The 18,717-nt window shown below is 32.6% G+C and overlaps 1 protein-coding gene across 19 annotated transcripts in view; it reads left to right on the top strand.

Annotated features, from left to right (window-relative positions):
- Positions 1 to 18,717, top strand: part of SOX6 (SRY-box transcription factor 6) — a 627,969-nt gene that overhangs the window by 351,624 nt on the left and 257,628 nt on the right. For all 19 annotated transcript variants that reach the window (XM_082476530.1, XM_082476545.1, XM_082476542.1 and 16 more), the window contains one exon: positions 6,576 to 6,665. In XM_082476530.1, the coding sequence (XP_082332656.1) occupies positions 6,576 to 6,665 (90 nt within the window). The remainder of the gene's footprint in view (positions 1 to 6,575; positions 6,666 to 18,717) is intronic.

The raw sequence follows: 18,717 nt of genomic DNA, 5'->3' as shown, positions 1-18,717 counted from the left end.
TTGGCAATGGAGCAGCAGAAAATAGTGTCAGGCTGCACACTTACTTCTTGTACATGAAATAAAATATAATTTGGAAGGAGTTACTTTTCGAGTTCAAGAGTATTTTGAAGCAGCATCTTAGCTATTCCTCAGTGGATGACTTCAGGAAAAGAAAGCTCTTAGTTCAAAAAAGATAAGGCATTATGGAAAATGAAATATGGAGGAACAGGAAGACCAGAGTAATGGAGTATGTATGGGAGAATTGGCTGTTGAACACTATTTACTTTCACTGCAATACCTCGAATTTTTAGCACCCTTCTCTAAAGAACTAGAGCTTCATATCTGAAGCAATTAATAATAGATGTAATTATTCATTTTCTATTATTGAATGCTGCATCGTAGAGACTAAAACTGATGTTCAAATAATGATTTAAATAGTCATTTCAGTAAAACCAACACTGAACTAGAGTCAGGGCTCTGTCACCAACTGTTTGGCCTTGGGCAAGGCAAGTGACTTCCTTATCTTGACTCTGTTTCCTCATTTCTGAAATGGGGTTTTGGTCTTAGTGATCATTGAAGTCTCAGCTACAGCAGGAGGCTGTGAGCCTCTGATTTACCTGCTGGATATTTCCCTCTTTTTCTATATTGGCATTGGTAGCAGTTGTACTTTGATAGATATGGGAGAGGGATTTGGTTTTGAATGATCCTTCTGATATTGTTTTAGGTGTTAAGCAGCTTTGGAAAGCAGATGAAAGAGATATACCTCTTACCTGTACATATAGAACAATGTGACTTCCATGAATGTATGTTAAGTGCCAGTTTTAAGGGGTCCCTATAAAAAATTATCAGACTTTGGTAGATCAAAACAGTGCGAAGAGAGAATATTGCACCCTGTGTGATGATGTCTATATGTGTATTTCCGGCAGCTTTCAAATGTGGGGTTTTCTCTCCCTCATGAACATGTCAAAATCTTGCATCTAACAGTTCTAATGACATTTTCAATAGCTCCCACTGACACACGCACACAGAGACACTCACAGTATATTATCTAGTAAAGTGGTTGTGGAATTAACATTTTTCCTGGAAGGAATATATCTGATTTAATGACCAAATCGTTTTAAAGCAGCACAACAGAATTTCACAGGAACTAAATCTATTTCTTCACACCGATCATGCGTGTTTTACTCAAGCATTGAGTCATTAGCATGTTTATAATGGTTCTAATTTAGCACAACATTTTCTGAATTTTATCCTTGAGTCATTTACAAATTGTTCATATTGAATAAACAAAGGAAACAGATTGCATTTTATACTTAGTAATTTATCTGAAAGAAGAGGGGAGGGTTAATTGTTTGAAAGTTTTGGTCTGTTTGGGGAAGTGAGCCTGCTTTTTCATTGCTAGGCATAAATGCCATTTCTCATCTTTTTGGGGATGGGGGGAGGCTATGGAGGAGTAAAATGAAAAATTAAGACCAGGACAAGTTTGGCCACTCCCAGAGGGGAGTGTGGAGCAAAAGGGGAGCTGGCACGAGATTATCCAAAACAGTTGGTGCATTCCTTAATGATCAAGTGCTTGAGAAGTCCAGCTCTTCCTGGCAGAGCATCTGTGTTGATGTTTATATCATTGCCCTGCTGTATGGGAAAGGCATGCCTTCTCTTGCTGCTTGGCTAAAAATAGGATGGAATATAGCATTGTATGAGATATTTTAAGAAAGCAAAAACATTTAAGAGGTTAAAGGTTTGGCTTTTGGATCAAAAAAGATCAGTGATATAACCCGTGGTGTTCCTTGAAGACTGAATTTTATCTAGAGTTTGTCAGTGATTCGAACTCTTGGTTAGGCAAGTTATTCTAGGTTCATTTGGTGTGGTCTGAAAAACCCACTCTACTGTCTTTTCTGTCAGCTTCCCAGCATGAAGAGCAGGATTGAAAACAGCCTCTATTTATACCGCCTTGTTCGTATTTGGAAAATCAGTTGTTTCATTGGAGAGAGGGAGAGAGAGAATGAGAGCATGAGCAGTCGTCAGGGAGTGTGCTTTGCACGTTATAGTGACTTCAAAATAAAACTGGCACATTTTTGTGTCTAATTATTTTTAGTGAGCTTGGAGGGTTTTAATTAAAATTTAAGAGTGCTCTTCAAGCTCTCCAAGCTCCAATTTTATCCCACTGTATTGTGGAGCACTCGTCACTGTGGAAAAATGTACAGTAACTGGCATGTGCATCTCTGTTTCCTAATGAAAAATGTGAGCTTGATGATCAGCAGGGATATAAATATATATTGTCAGAATTAGTTGTAAACCAAGGTCAAGGATACTTTTAATAAGTTATCATTGTTTGGATACATAAAAAATTTATTGCTTTTGAAATTTATGATTCCTGTGGTAAAAATAAAAGGGATTGCTTGAATATTTTCTTAAAAGGGTTAATAAAGCAGTAGGATCTGTATACAGGGGGAGCAGTCATTGTTGTTTCTCACTAAGGTATTTTAAAGTTATTTTTCTATGTCATGTTTCTAATGTTTCAGCATTTCTAACTTTATCACTTTGAGGTAAAGGGAATAATGATAAAAGTGTTTACTCACAGGTAAATTGTTTTAAAGTACGATAAAAAATTTTTCCCATTATCCTTTCCTGTTCCCCCATGATTTAATTTTAATGATGATTTCTTTATTTACTCTCTTTGACCCTTTATTTTGCTCAGAATAGTAGTTAACACTGCTGCAGCTTTGTTTAACTAGGAATAATTTTAAATTGTTCTTAAAATATCGTCATATAGATTAGGAAATAAATATCTCACATACTCTCACTTCAAATTTCCCTTGTACTGTAAAATTAATTATTAGCACGATAAAGCATTCCTGACTTACCTGGCCTGAAACCTAGGTATTTAGGAAGCAGAAACATTGCTTTGCAATCCATTATGATATCTTTCCTTTTTTCCTTAGAAAAAGGTTATTGAAATGGAAAAACTTAAATTTGCAAAGGAAAAGGAAAGACAAAAGCTATGCAACTGAGAATTAATTTATAACATATCAGAACCTGTTACATCCTTGATTAAAAATAAGCAAGAACTGAAGTGCAACTCGATTTTTGACAGTCCTGTTTTTAATCACACTATTTACAAAAATTAGACAAGATAAATATAATAAACTCATATTTCATTGAATATGTATTGGTTTATGGACACTAATTCTTTCAAAGTAAGAGGAATTAATTTTGGCATTTTCCACTTTTATACTGAAGTGTTATGGCTTACATTCATTTTTAATGTGTACATATTACGGTGACACACACTATAATATTGTGATACTATAATGTTGTGTTTCTTTATCTCAATTTCCAAAAGGTATGTAGTTTCTCTCCTGTTTAGCTGAAAACAGCTCAGTCAAAATACTAAAATTTGAGTAGTCAAACTCAGATAATAAAATATACTGTACATTTTTTCATTGTTTTGAGGACTGTGGCACTACCATAACTATATTAGATGTTTCAAGTCAATCATGTAAAACATATTTATCTGTGTAGAGTTATCCAAGAATATCCGGGTGATGTTTAGTTCTTTTTTTTTCCATTTGGAATCCTGCATAAGTACTGAATTGAAACATGGACTTACTCTTTGCGTGGACATAAGCCAAACTGGACTTCTTTACTTATCTTGACCTCTTTGATTTTTGCATTTGTGCATGATCAGAAAGGGGCAAAGTCTGATAGATGAATTGCCTCTGTAAAGCTAGTGTCCTGTTAATGTAGTTGACGTATGTGGCACAGGAGGATGAATGCCGTTAATTTTTACCCTTACCTGGATATTGTTTTGAGTGGGAAATTTGAAAATATAAATTTCATTTTTAACTTTATCTAGCATATATTTCCTCATTTCAAGTCAGAAACGTCTTGGTAGAGGCTGTAGTATCCTCTGCCTACGTAGCATTTAGTACATCTTCTGGTACTGCATCTTCTGGTCTTTTTTCCTCACCTTACTTGTTTTACATTACAGTATGGGATGTGCTTAGTACTAATTGTGGTATGTATGCCCTTAGAGGTCTGGCAGACAGATAATTAGGTGAAAAAGCTCAGTTTTTCAAGAGACCTTCTCACAGTTTTGAATATTCTTGGAGTCTCCTAGAATTGAGATTAAATGCTGATAAAGTTGTATGTAGTGACTTTTATTGTGCTGTAGATAAAGGCAATCAGTGATTGTTACTAAATATTTTCATGGGCTATAAATATAAACTTGGAAAGCCTGCTTTATGTTTTTTCCCTCAGTGTCTTCTACTGAAATGGGAACTCATATAGCTGGATTAACTCAGCATTATGGTAAGAATTAATTTTCTAATAGGAATGTGAAATGTTTTGAATTTATTAACCATTTTATTAATGGTTAGCTTTTATGTAAAGCTGTGTCTTCAGACTTATTTGATAAATGTTTGAAGTGTATATTCTTGTTGTCCATATAGTTCTGTTTTTCTCCCATGAAGTTTCAGCATTCTTTTTCTGGAGCTCTGAAAGATTTCAGGTCTATTAATAGATATGAGAGACATATTTTAGCCTGTTTTACATTTAGTGTGTGTCTAATCCTAGTTTATGAACTTGCTGTGAATTTTGGATCATTACTAGTCAATTGAGATTTTGTCTTGACCATTATAATATGTGCACTCAACTCAAATTTTAACCAAACAAGTTATGCTTTAGCGTTCATATCAGTGATTATCAGTTTAGTACAATGTTATAACATGTATGAAACGGTTAAAAAAAAGTAACAAAACTGAGTAAGACAGGAAGTTGAAGACATTTTGTTGATTATTCTTATACATGGTCTAATGTTATATCCAGAAATTTAAACCTGATTTGAGAAAAAGTAATCTCTAATAGGCATGGCTTTGAAGATTTTGCTTCTTAACTCTCAAACCTAGTATTATCTTTTCTATGACTTTAGCATAAAAACAAAATATGTATGGAACGAAGTATACACCTTGATTCTGAATTTAAAATAAAAGTAACAAGAGAACATTTTGAAAATTAAATACAAACTGAACATACGCATATGCATATAGGCCCTATTGGCAGGTCACTCAGAATCCAGTTTTTAATCACAGTGGTAGGTCACTGGTTGAAGCCTAAGAAAATAATTAATAGGAAAGACTGGAAGGAAAGAAGGAGGAAAGGAAAGAAGGGAAGAAGTAAGGGAAGGAGCAGGGAGCTTTCACTTAATAGAATCAAGCTGACTTCTATTTAGACAGAACTTTAGCTTCTGTGATAGAGAGCTAATATGGTTGTTCTTCATCAGCCATTTCCCAACATACTGATCTGGATTCTGTCCATTCCTTGATTGATTGATCATGTCACGAACACACGTTAATTGTTTTCACCAATACTTTCTAACCATGCCGTAGTCCTCTCATCTCTTACCCGGGGCTCACTGTCTTCTTTTTAAAGCTTATCTAGTTTCTAAAACCCTTCAGATCCATCTTGACCTTACTGTCATTCTGAAAAATTCAAGGAGGATTTAGAAGTTGGAGAAAAAATGAAAGGGAAAATGCTACAGAGATAGGTACTGATATGGGAGAGAAAAGGCATTTGGAATTGAAGTAATTATTTTAAATATAATTTAAAAAAGGAGTTATCAGAATTTTGACACTTGGAATGTTAAAGTTTAATGGGAGTATTCTTTGCACTAAGGATTGAGTATTTAAATCTGCTTTCCCTTTTGGAAACATGGCCTGTTTGTTAAGATTTGAGGCTTAAAAGATACACGTAAATAGTTGTAAGCAGTAGCTCCAGTTGCGAATCCATCTGAACAGAGAGAAAAAATAACTCATTGATAAAAATTTGCTAATTATTAGAACATTCTAAAATTTAAACTTCTGTAAACTTTATGAATATTAATAGAAACAAGTGTAATCTAGTATGCTATTTAGAAATGCAATAGTTCAAGTAGCGTTTAAATAAGGATTTTCTTGAAAAGATCATGCATCTCTTTTTATATAAGAGAAAAGTTTTAACTGTTTTCATTACTGGGGGACAGAGAACATCATGACTTTATTTTCTTTGCAGTTTACTCTAAATGAGTATTTTACAAAAGTTGCCGTATGTTTATTTCTTTTTAAGGACTAAGTAGTTACAGGTCGATTGGTCTCTTCTCCTTTGAAGATTTATCATTCTTCCTTGAATAGCACATGAATTTTGCTTGGACTTAAAAAACATCACCTGGTTTGAAAGGAATAATATCTAAACTTAAGCTTGTACGAAAAAGCCCCTTGTTCTGCCCAGTTGGTCTAAGAAATGATAAATGCTGGCTGAATATTAATTAACTATAGTTATAATACCAAGATAAGATTATTGAGCATTATCTTTTTTTTTCCGTGGGAATAGTTTAAATAATCTTCCAGCAAAAAAAAATTTAGTTGTGGTATTTTATAGTAGATAACGGAATATAATTGTCTGTATCCTAGGGTTAAAACAGCAACAACAAAAAATAGCTTTAATCATTTTTGAATAACAGAATTTCTCCATAAACTCCACAGCCTTCTGTATTTGTAATATTTTAATACTTATCAAATACATGTGTAATAGTTTTAATACTTACTTTTTTATTTTAATAGATTCCTCCTGCATGGAAAAACTACTTTCAAAAGATTGGAAGGAAAAAATGGAAAGATTAAATACCAGTGAACTTCTTGGAGAAATTAAAGGTACAATATACAAAATATCAAACATATCAATGTAGAAATATTATTTTGCTCCACAACACATTTGCTTATCTTCTGTGCCCTAACATTAAATTCTTACCTCTAATATTTGTTTATATTTGAGAGGGTAAATGTATAGTGTGTTCCTGAACTTTATTCTTTTGTAATGTTTATAGAATGAAAGTTTTGCCCTTTCTTTTTTTAGTCTATAAACATATAACTTACAGGATAAACTGCTTCATTAGTTTACTGAACAAAAATTATGAAAAAGAAAAAAGGTTATGTCAAAGATGAACAAATTAAGTTAAAGATAATTTTAATCCTTCCTTTTGAAATCATAATAATAGCTTAATTGATGAATCCAAATCACTGATTTGAATTTCTTCTGATCAAAAAGGGTCAGCTGTAGTAACTGTAAAAAAGGAGTTTATAGAATGTGCTGTTTATGGTTTATGGCTGGATTCTGAGGCCTGTTTACCTGTTCAAATCCTGGCTCTGTCACTTACTAGATGAGTGATTTTGGGCAAGTCACTGAAGCTTTCTATGTTTTGAATTCCTTGTATCTAAACTGAGGATAATAAAAATACCTACTTCATAGGCTCATTTAGAGAATTAGTATATGTAAAGCTTTTAAAACTGCCTGGCACTTAAGAAAGTCCCCATGAGGGAAAGTTTTGGTTGTTGTTAACTGCCCATAGGATTGTAGGTTGATTAATCTCAATCAGATTTCACCGGACTTAACATTTCATGATCTCCAACCCGGATGAGAATGAGCATCTTTATTTTTAAAGATAAGTGATTGACGTTATTATTTTGAAACATGTTAAGAAGTGGGCAGTCCCAATCCATTACAGAATTAAGCTGCCCTATCAGTTAAGAAGCTATACTTTTTGCCCAGTTCTCTCTTGTTGATTCCTTTATGGAGATGAAGTGCTGTATCATTAGCTTTTGGTATCATGAATAGAATCCATTGTCATTAATTAATTTTTTCAGTTGTCCCTTACAGACAGTCATCACTCTGACTTGACCTGACAATTTGGGAACTTAATTACATTAGTTTTCTGAATTTATCAGATGACTTCAGGTGAATATTCCCATGGATAATTCCTCATTTAAGATGAACATTTGGCGATAACTATCTGATGAAAATTTTATTTTGAATTTATTACAGAAAATTGCTTAGTGTTCAGGCATGTTATGTTCAACTCAAATGAAGAGAAAAGGGAGTCATATCTTTTCCAAGAAATAATTAATAACTCATTCTATTAACTAATGCAGTATCAAAATCAAGTGGAAATTGGATATTATTTTGAATTTCACTGCTTCTGTTTTGTACTCATAAAGGCCATTTGCTATTTTGGAAAAAAAAGAGAAACTCAACTTAAAACTGACGGGTAGAAAGAAAGTCATTAGTGACATATTCTTTATCCAGCTGCAGTAACATGGTGTGTGCTACTTTGCACGTCATTCTGTGTTTTCTTCCCTTTCCAAAGTCATTGGTTTTATGACAGTGAGAACAGAAATGGTTTATGCAAAGGCAAGCTTTTGCCAGCGTGAATGATGGGGGTCTTGCTTTCTCTCAGTAATGTGGAAGCTAACATTTTATTATGTTATGATTCAGCATCGAGTTTTTATGCTTTGGGTTATCTTTCCCCCTCCCACTTTCTATCTTTATTTTTGATTCTAAAAATGCAAAAACTGTACTAGTTTTATATAATCAAAATATATAAATCTCAAAAGTGAAACATGCAAAATTAGGCTTTTCAAATTCTTTAACTTTTTCTTTTCTGGATTCTGTATGTGAAGTGTAAACTTTCATTTGTGTGCTACCCTCAGTTTTATGGGCATAGAAGATAAGATTCTTACTAAATTTTTCATTTTGATTTACTCTACATAAGTGTCTCTTTTTACATCTTAATATTTTGTCACCATAAACATTATACAAAAAGTATACCAATAATATAAAAAATTGAAAAAAATTTAGTTAAAGTAGTGTTCAAATAGTTTGATTCAGCCACTGCTGAAACTCAACATACATTTTTATTGTAGGTGAGATCAGATCAGTTATTAGCCACCAAAATTAGTTATAATTATTCTGAAATTATAGGGTGATCTAAATACTATCTCCAAGAAAAACATACTAGGGGAATTCCCTGGCAGTCCAGTGGTTAGGGCTCCGCATTTCCACTGCTGGGGGCACCGGTACACTCCCTGGTCGGGGAACTAAGACACTGCATGCTGCGCAGTGCGGCCAAAAAATAAATTAAAAGAAAAGAAAAGAAAAACATACTGCAGTGGGTTATTAGTGTTCAGTATATCTCAAGCGTGTGTATTTATATATCTCATTATTTTTCCCTCATTACAAAATTCATATACATTTATTGTAAAAAGTATATAAACACACCCAAAGGAAAATATAATTGCCCTTTCATTCTACCTGTATTATAGTGTATATCCTTTCCATTTTAATTTATGCATAAAAATTTTTTTCCCTTAAAATTGGAATCATCCTTTTACTATTCATTTGTAATCTGTTTTTCCCACTTAATGATATATTGTGAATTTCCCTGATTAGGTCATCTTCTAAACTATTATTCTTATTTGCAGAAAATATTGCATAAAGTGAGGTTCTTATAATTTAACTGAGTCTTTTATTCAATATTTAAGTTGTTTTTATTGTTTGTCATTATAAAGAAAACCTTGAACATGGGTAACTTTTTAATACTTTGCCGTGTCAATTAGTGGTTATTTTCTTACGATATATTTCTAAAAAGTGAAATTACTGGGTCAAAGAAGGTGTTCTTTTTTAAAAAAGGCTTTTGATTCACATTGCCCTTCAGATATAGTGTTCTGTGCTCTCACCAGCAGTATCTGCAAGTATTCCCTTGCCCTCAGTAGCAAGTATTATTATTTTAAACATTTCTTGCCAGTTTGATAAGGGAATATAACATATTATTGCTGAGTTAATTTGAATTCTTTTGATTTTTATTGAGAATGAAAAGTTTTACATGAATTTATTTGTATTAAATGTCTCTTCCTTTGTGAATTGTCTGTTTATTATGTTGTTTGCCCATTTTTCCTTTAAAGGATTTGTCTAGTTTTTATGGTTTTTAACGCTCTTAATGTATATTTTAATGGTATTAGCCTTTGTCATATATGTATGTTTTGTCATTTTCTTTACTTTATGGTTTTGTTGTTAAATCTTTGCCTCCCTTTTTTAATGCTCTTTTTTTTTTTTTTTTTTTCTGTTTGGGGTTTGTTTAGAAAGGCTTCTCCCAGTCTAAAATTATATAATATTCTACTATATTTTCTTCCAATTCTTTGACTATATTTTTATACACTTAAGTCTTTGATTCATCTTGAATATATTTTGAGTATAATTTCAACCAGAGATATAACTTAATTTTTTTCTCGAGTTAACCAAATATCTCTGTATCATTTATTAAGTAACGCATCTTGTCCCATCTGACTTGAAATAACATCTTTTATTACATACTGATTACATATTTGGAGCCATTTCTCAGTTTTTGGCTCTATTCCATTTATCTTTCTACCTAAACTTTTACAGTGCTAGGCTATATTAATCACTGTAGCTTTATAGTATCTTTGGAAAGTATTGTAAGACCTCATTCATAATTATTCTTTAAGGTGTTTGTATACTTCTCTAAAGTTTATCTTAGATTTATATGTTGTTAATTAAAATTGCAAAGTGATTTTTTAAAAAAGATTATAAAACTATGGGATAACAAATCTTTTTAGCATTGAATCTTTCCACTCCAAATAACTTACTCAGTTCTTTTATGTCCCTCAACAATGTTTTGTTTTTTATATACAGATTCTGCACATTTCCTTTGATGTTTCCGTCATAATATTTAATATTTTTACTTGCTCTTATGAATGAGATATTTTTCATACTACTCTATTTCTGTTACTATATTTGGGGGTGTTAGTAAATTTTGCTTATTCATTTTATAACTTCCCTTTTTGTCAGACTTATTAGCTCTAGTCATATTTCAGCTGATATGTTTTCTCCTCTTTTTTAGCAGTTATTGGTTCCTTTTTTTTCACCCCTTCTTTTAATACACTGCCTAGAATATCTAGAATAATATTAAATAATAACAGGTGATAGCAGGTATTTTATTTAGTTTTTAATTTATGGAATTGTTTTTAATATTTCACCATTAAGTATTATATTGACTGTTGATTTAATGATTTTTATCATTAAAGATCATGCTAGTCCACTTTATTAGGAGTTTCTATGAGAAATTGCATTTTAGTTTATGGCATATCTTATTGGTTTCTGTTTTTCAAATTTACTGATGAAATAAACCCTAATTAGTCATGGTGTAGTCTTGTTTTAATGTACTGCATAATTTTATTTGCTTACATTACAGTTATTTTTGCATCTGTATTTGTAAATGAGATTAGTTTGTGGTTTTCTTTATTTGTACTATCTTTGTTAAATTTTAGTGCCAGAGTTCATGGAATTGGAAAGCTTTTCCTCCTTTTTTGTGGAGGAAGGCTATGTAAAACTATTGAATAGACAACATCTTGTAATAAGTGGGAATCTTTTTTTATATTCTTTTTGTGTCCTTTGCCTGAAGTGGGTCTCTTGAAGGCAACATATTGTAGGCTCTTGGTTTGTTTTTTTTTTATCCGATCTGCCACTCTGTGTCTTTTGATTGGAGCATTTGGCCCATTGACATTTAAGGTAATTATTGACAGATATGTATTTGCTGCCAGATAACTGAATCACTTTGCTGTATATCAGAAATTAATCAAACAATGTAAATCAACTATACTTAAATAAAAAAAGAGGATGATTTCATCTTAGTATAATCAATAAAAATAAACAGTTGAGTTCATCAGGTGAAAAAAAATAAGTGGGAATCACTAATTTCTTAAAATTCTGAAAGAATATATTCATAAAACATCTAGGCTTAGAGTTTTCTATGGAGACAATTTTTTTTTTTTTTTTTTTACAGTTTCCTTTTCTCTTTAAGCCAGTTTTGCCAGGAAAAAAAATTTCCTAGAAAATTGTATATTTCACTGAGATTTTCAAAAACATTAGTATTGTTTTAAAATACAATATCGCTTATTTTAAGTTTTCCATTTATTTGCTGTTATATATTCTATTTAAATTTTGCATATTTCTGTTCTCTCCCTTTTGTTCCTCAATTTTTACTTGCTAGTGGTTTTTCTATTTATCATTCCCCCCTTACTCCCTAGTAAGAATCCAGCTTTTAGGTTTACTTGTCAGTTCTGCTGTTTTTCAGCATGCCAACTACTTAATCTTGCTTTTACCTTTATTATCTCCTCTTCTTTGTTTTTCTTATACTTTTTCTTTTGTCTATTTTCTGATACCTCCTAATTTTCTAAGTTGACTACTTTATTTTCAACGTTTTTTTATTAATTAATAGAAGCACTTTTAGCCATGAATGTGTTTGTAGAACTAGCTTTATGCATCCCATAAATTTAAACTTTTAGAATTCTCATAGTCATTATTTTCTAAATAGTCAATATTTATATTATTATCTAACTTATATTATGTTTCCATGTCATTCTTAACTTTATATCTTCTTTTGGATTCAAGAGTGTGATGAAGCTGAGAAAGGGTGGTAACAGCCTCTGTCATTGGAAAATTCTTTGCGGTGGGTTAGGTGCTTGAAGGAGAATTAAAGTGTGGGCAATAGAATGGATGAGCTATACTGAAAAATGAATCTTCAACCTGGTGACTTTAATATTACTACATATTAAGAAACAATACATTAATAACCTCCTTTTTGGATTTTACTTTAAAAAATACTAGTGCTTTCAAATAAAAGTCCTATTATCTAAGTGAAATAAAGCAGTATTTCCAAAACTCTTGGTAGGAGTTGGAATATTGCTAAAGGAGGACAAACAATGAATCACAGATTTTCAGTGGGCCTGTATCTGAGTCTTGTCTAATATTCTTTAAGAGAAAATCCCATCCCTAACCCCCCATCATATTTCCATAGGTAACTTCTTTTTTTACAGCAGCATTAATTGAGGATAGAGTGCTGTAAATGGCATACATGTAATAGCAGTAATCTCAAAGCAATGTTCAAAAGAGGTTAATACTATTACGAGTATTGTTAAATAAATTTATTATTAAGACTTAAATGAAAGATAGCATAAAATGATTAGACCTTTGCCTTGGTCTGGTTACATCTTGAAGTATTGTGTTCTAATTGGGTTACCATATTTTAAGGGATCTGTTGTGAAATTAGTATTTATCAAAAGTGTCTAGACTAGTAAAGAGACTTGGACATTTAATGTGAATAGTGTGATTCAAGACCTAGGGAAGTTTGACCTCATACATGTTAGCTGTTTGGAGTTTTGTTGAATAGAAGTGGATAAGATTTTTGTGTTGTTTTAGGGGGTCAAGGTAATAGGGAAATTGTTCTCAATATACAAAAGAACTTAGGAACAATTAATGGCTACCCAACATTGATGCAGTTGGATCAAATATAGTGGTTGTTCAATAAATATTTATTAAATGAATAAATGAGTGGATAAATTAATAAAATAAAATCAATGGAAAATTTAAACAGAGATGTAGAGGGGTATTCCTGCTTTGGTGGAATGTTCATGACCTCCTAAAATTCCTTCAGAATTATGCTAGTGTTTATTAAATTTTCTTAATTTTAAGACTGTTCTTCAAAATACTATCTATTTCCTGTCAGTAAGTAATATAGTAAATACTTTTGTGAGATACTTTATTGTTTATAAAAGAAACCATGTACTAAAACTACCTACATTATTTTATCTGATCCTTTTGACAACCCAGTGAGGAAAATATTTTTATATTGATTTTACATGTGAGTAAAATTAGACTGAGAGAAATTAAGTGGCTTGTTTGGGTCACTCAGAAATTTATGGATGTAGGGTTTGAATCCTGGTCTCTAAAGCCTCTGTTTAGTATAATACAGATTACTTCTCAGGTTCTTCAGTCTTGGAATCTGCACTGGGGGCAAGGGGAAGATAGACTCTGGACTGTTTTATCCTCCTACAACACACAAACAACCAAAATACTTCCAATTTTGCTCTTTTCTATGTAAGTGAGGCAGTATAGCAAAGCAGGCATGGGTATAGGTAATACAGTTTTTCCCTATAGTAGTGTTTATCATTTAAAGAAATTGAGACATAGTTCATTTACAATATTACATTAGTTTCAGGTATACAATATAGTGATTCAAATTTTTTATAGATTATACTCCATTTATAGTTATTATAAAATATTGGCTATATTCCCTGTGCTGTATAATATATCCTTGCAGCTTATTTATTTTATACCTAATAGTTTGTACCTTTTAATCCCCTACCCCTATCTTGCCACTCCCTCCCTCTCTCCCCACTGGTAACCACTGATTTATTCTCTGTATTTGTGAGTCTGCCTCTTTTTTGTTATATTCACTAGTTTGTTTTATTTTTTAGATTCCGCATATAAGTGATATCATGCAGTATTTGTCTTTCTGTCTCTGCTTTATTTCACTAAGCATAACACCCTCCAGGTCCATCCATGTTGTTGCAAACTTTCATTCTTTTTATGGCTGAGTAGTATTCCTATATATATATATGTGTGTGTATATATATATATGTATATATATATATATATATATTTTATACTGCATCTTCTTTATCCATTTATCTGTTAAAAGACACTTAGGTTGTGTCCATATCTTGGCTATTGTAAATAATGCTGCTATGAACATTGGGGTACATGTATCTTTTTGAATTAGTGTTTTCATTTTCTTAGGATATATACCCAGGAGTGGAATTGATGGATCACATAGTAGTTCTATTTTTTAGTTTTTTGAGGAACCTCCATAATATTTTCCATAGTGACAGCACCAATTTACATTCCTACCAATGGTGCACAAGGGTTCCCTTTTTCTCCACATCCTTGCCATCATTTGTTATTTGTGTTCTTTTTGGTGATAGGCATTCTGACAGGTGTGAGGTGATATCTCATTGTGATTTTGATTTGCATTTCTCTGATGATTAGCAATGGTGAGCATCTTTTCATATGCCTGTTGGCCATTGGTATGTTCTCTTTGGAAAAATGTCTATTGAGGCCTTCTGCCCATTTTTTAATTGGGCAGTTTGTTTTTGATATTGAATTGTATCACATATATATATTTTAGATATTTACTCCTATCAGTGATATCATTTACAAATATTTGCTCCCATTCAGTAGGTTGTCGTTTAATTTTGTTGATGGTTTTCTTTGCTGTGCAAAAACATTTAAGTTAAATTAGGTCTCATTTGTTTATTTTTGCTTTTATTTCCTTTGCCAGGAGACAGATCCAAAAAATATTGCTACAGTTAATGTCAAAGAGTGTTTCACCTATATTTTCCTTGAGGAGTTTTATGGTTTCTGGTCTTACATTTAAGTCTTTAATCCATTTTGAGTTTATTTTTGTATATGAAAAAATGTTCTAATTTCACTCTTTGACATGTAGCTGTCCAGTTTTCCCAGCACTACATATTGAAGAGACTGTCTTTTCTCCATTGTATAGTCTTCCATGCTTTGTCATAGATTAATTGACCATAAATGTGTAGGTTTATTTCTGGGCTGTCTATTCTGTTCCATTGATCTATGTGTCTGTTCTTTTGCCTGTACCATACTGTTTTGATTACTATAGCTTTGTATTGTAGTTTGAAATTAGGGAGAGTAATATGTCCAGCTGTGTTCTTCTTTTGTAAGACTATTTTGTCTCTTCAGGGTCTTTTGTGTTTCCACACACATTTCAGAATTATTTGTTTTAGTACTGTGGAAAATGCCATTGGTAACTTGATAGGGATTGCATTAAATCTGTAGATTGCCTTGGGTAGTATGATCATTTTAACAATATTAATTTTCCAATCCATGAACACGATATATCTGTCTATTTGATTGTGTTATCTTTAATTTCTTTTATCAGTGTCTTATAGTTTTCCAAGTACATGTCTTTTACCTCCTTAGGTAGGTTTCTTCCTAGGTAATTTATTCTTTTTGATGCAATTGTAAATGGGATTGTTTCCTTAATTTCTCTTTCTGATAGTTGTTGTTAGTGTATAGAAATACAACAGTATTAATTTTATATCCAGCAAGTTTACCAAATTCATTGATGAGCTCTAGTAGTTTTCTGGTGACATCTTTAGGATTTTCTATTTATAGTATCGTGTCATCTGTAAACAGTGACAGTTTTACTTCTTCCTTTCCAATTTGGATTCCTTTTATTTCTTTTTCTCTTCTGATTGCTGTAGCTAAGACTTCCAATACTATGTTGAATAAAAGTGGCGAGAGTGGACATCTGTCTCTTGTTCCTGTTCTTAGAGGAAATGCTTTCAGCTTTTCACTGTTGAGCATGATATTATCTGTGGGCTGATCATATATGGCCCTTATTATGTTGAGGTATGTTCCCTTTAGGTCTAAGGTTAGGTTGTTTATTTGAGATTTTTCTTCTTTCCTGAGGTAAGCTTGTATTGCTACAAACATACCTCTTACAACTGTTTTGCTGCACCCCATAGCGTTTGGATTGTTGCCTTTTTGTTTTCATTTGTCTCCAGGTATATTTTGATTTCTTCCTTGAGTTCTTTAGTGATCCATTGGTTGTTTAGTAACATGCTGTTTTGTCTCCACATGTTTTTGTTTTTTGCAGTTTTTTTCCATGTAGTTGATTTCTAGTCTTATCGTATTGTAGTTAGAAAAGATGCTTGATATGTTTTCAATTTTCTTAAATTGAAATTTAGAAAGACTTGTTTTGTGGCCTAGCATGTGATCTATCCTGAAGAATGTTCCATTTGCACTTGAAAAGAATGTATACTCTGCTGCTTTTGGATGCAGTATTCTATATATATTAAGTCTATCTCGTCTAATGTGTCATTTAAGGCCAGTGTTTCCTTATTGATTTTCTGCCTGGAAGATCTGTCCATTGATGTAAATGGGGTGTTAAAATTCCCTACTATTACTGGGTTAATGTCAATTTCTCCCTTTATTTCTATTAATATTTGCTTTACGTGTTTAAGTGATCTTATGTTGGATGCATATATATTTACAATTGTTATATCTTCTTGGATTGATCCCTTGATCATTATGTAATGTCCTTATTTGTCTCTTGTAACAGTCTTTGTTTTAAAGTCTATTTTGTCTAATGTAAGTATTGCTACCCTGGCTTTCTTTTGATTTCTGTTTGCATGGAACACCCTTTTTCATCCTCTCACTTTCAATCTGTGTGTGTCTTTAGATCTGAAGTGAATATGTTGTAGACAGTGTATATACAGGTCTTTTTGTTTGTTTGTTTTTGTATCCCTTCAGCCACTCTGTCTTTTGATTGGAGCATTTAGTCAATTTACACTTAAAGTAATTATTGATATGTATCTACTTATTGCCATTTTGATAATTGTTTTAGGGTTGTTTTGTAGTTCTTTTCTGTTCCTTTCTTCTTTGGTTCTCTTCCCTTGTGATTTGATTCCTATCGTTAGTGTTGCTTGGATTCCTTTCTCTTTTTTGTGTGTGTATTACAGATTTTTGGTTTGGGGTTACCATGACGTTTGTATGTAACAATATAAATATATGAATAATTATTTTAAGTTGCTGATCTCTTAATTCTAATTGCATTCTAACAATGCTGTATTTTTTACTCTCCTCCCTTCATGATTGCTGTTTTTGACATCATATTTTACATCTATTTGTTTTGTGTATCCCTTAACTGCTTATTGTGAATATAGATGATTTTACTGCTTTTGTCTTTTAGCCTTCCTACTAACTTTGTACATGGTTGATAAACTACCTTTACTGTGTATTTGCCTTTACCAGTGAGCTTTTTCCTTTTGTAATTTTCATGTTTCTAGTAGCAGCCTTTTCTTTTTTGCTTAGAGAAGTCCCTTGAACATATCTTGTGAAGCTAGTTTGGTGGTGCTGAACACTTTTAGCTTTTGCTTGTCTGTAAAACTTTTGATCTCTCCATTAAATCTGAGTGAAAGCCTTGCGGAGTAGACAGTATTCTTGGTTGTAGGGTTTTTTCCTTTCCTCACTTTATATAAATATATTGTGCCTTCTGGCCTACAGTTTCTGCTGAAATGTCAGCTGATAGCCTTATGTAAGTTTCCTTGTATGTAACTTGTTGATTTTCTCTTGCTGCTTTTTTATTGTCTCTACATCTTTAATATTTGCCATTTTAATTACATTGTGTCTTGGTCTGGTCCTCTTTGTGTTGATCCTGTTTGGGACTCTTTATACTTCCTGGACTTGGATGTCTGTTTCCTTTTCCAGGTTAGAGAAGTTTTCAGCTGTTATGTCTTCATGTATGTTATCTGCCCCTTTCTCTCTCTCCTCCTTCTGGGACCCCTATAATGTAATGTTAGTATTTTTGATGTTGTCCAGAGGTCTCTTAAATTGTCCTCATTTCTTTTCATTCTTTTTTCTTTTTTCTGTTCAGTTTCAGTGATTTCCACTACTCTGTCTTCCAGCTTGCTGATCCATTCCTCTGTATTATATAGTCTACTGTTGATTCCTTCTCGTGTATCTTTCATTTCAGTTATTGTATTCTCCACCTCTGTTTGATTGATTTCTTTATATTTTCTAACTCTTTGTTCAAAACTTCTAACTTCCTGCTCTGTTCATACATTTTTCTCCCGAGTTCTTTGATCATCTTTACGATCATTACCTTGAGCTCTTTCTGGGGTAGACTGCCTATCTCCACTTCACTTAGTTCTTCTTCTGGGGTTTTGACATGTTCCTCCATTCTTCTGCTACTTCATTTTGCCTAACTTGCTGTTTCTATTTCTATATATCTGGTAGGTTGGTTATGCTTCCTGACCTTGGAGAAGTGGCCTTTTGTAGGAGACATTCAATGCTCCCAGTAGTACACTTCCCTCTGGTCACCAGAGGTCTATGCTCAACCTCTATGTGGGCTTCATGGGTCCTTCTGTTGTGGTGAGCTGCTACTGTGGGTGGTCTGTAAGGCATGACTGGCTTCCAGTCCAGTTGGTTTCCAGGTCCTGCCTTTTTTGGAGGCTGCCCACCACTGGTTGGTGGGGCTGGGTC

This window comes from Balaenoptera physalus (assembly GCF_965194825.1).
Source record: "Balaenoptera physalus genome assembly, chromosome: 10".
Taxonomy (NCBI): Eukaryota; Metazoa; Chordata; class Mammalia; order Artiodactyla; family Balaenopteridae; genus Balaenoptera; species Balaenoptera physalus.
The sequence above is the reverse complement of the archived record's forward strand: the minus strand, read 5'-3'. Positions and strand labels throughout refer to the sequence as shown.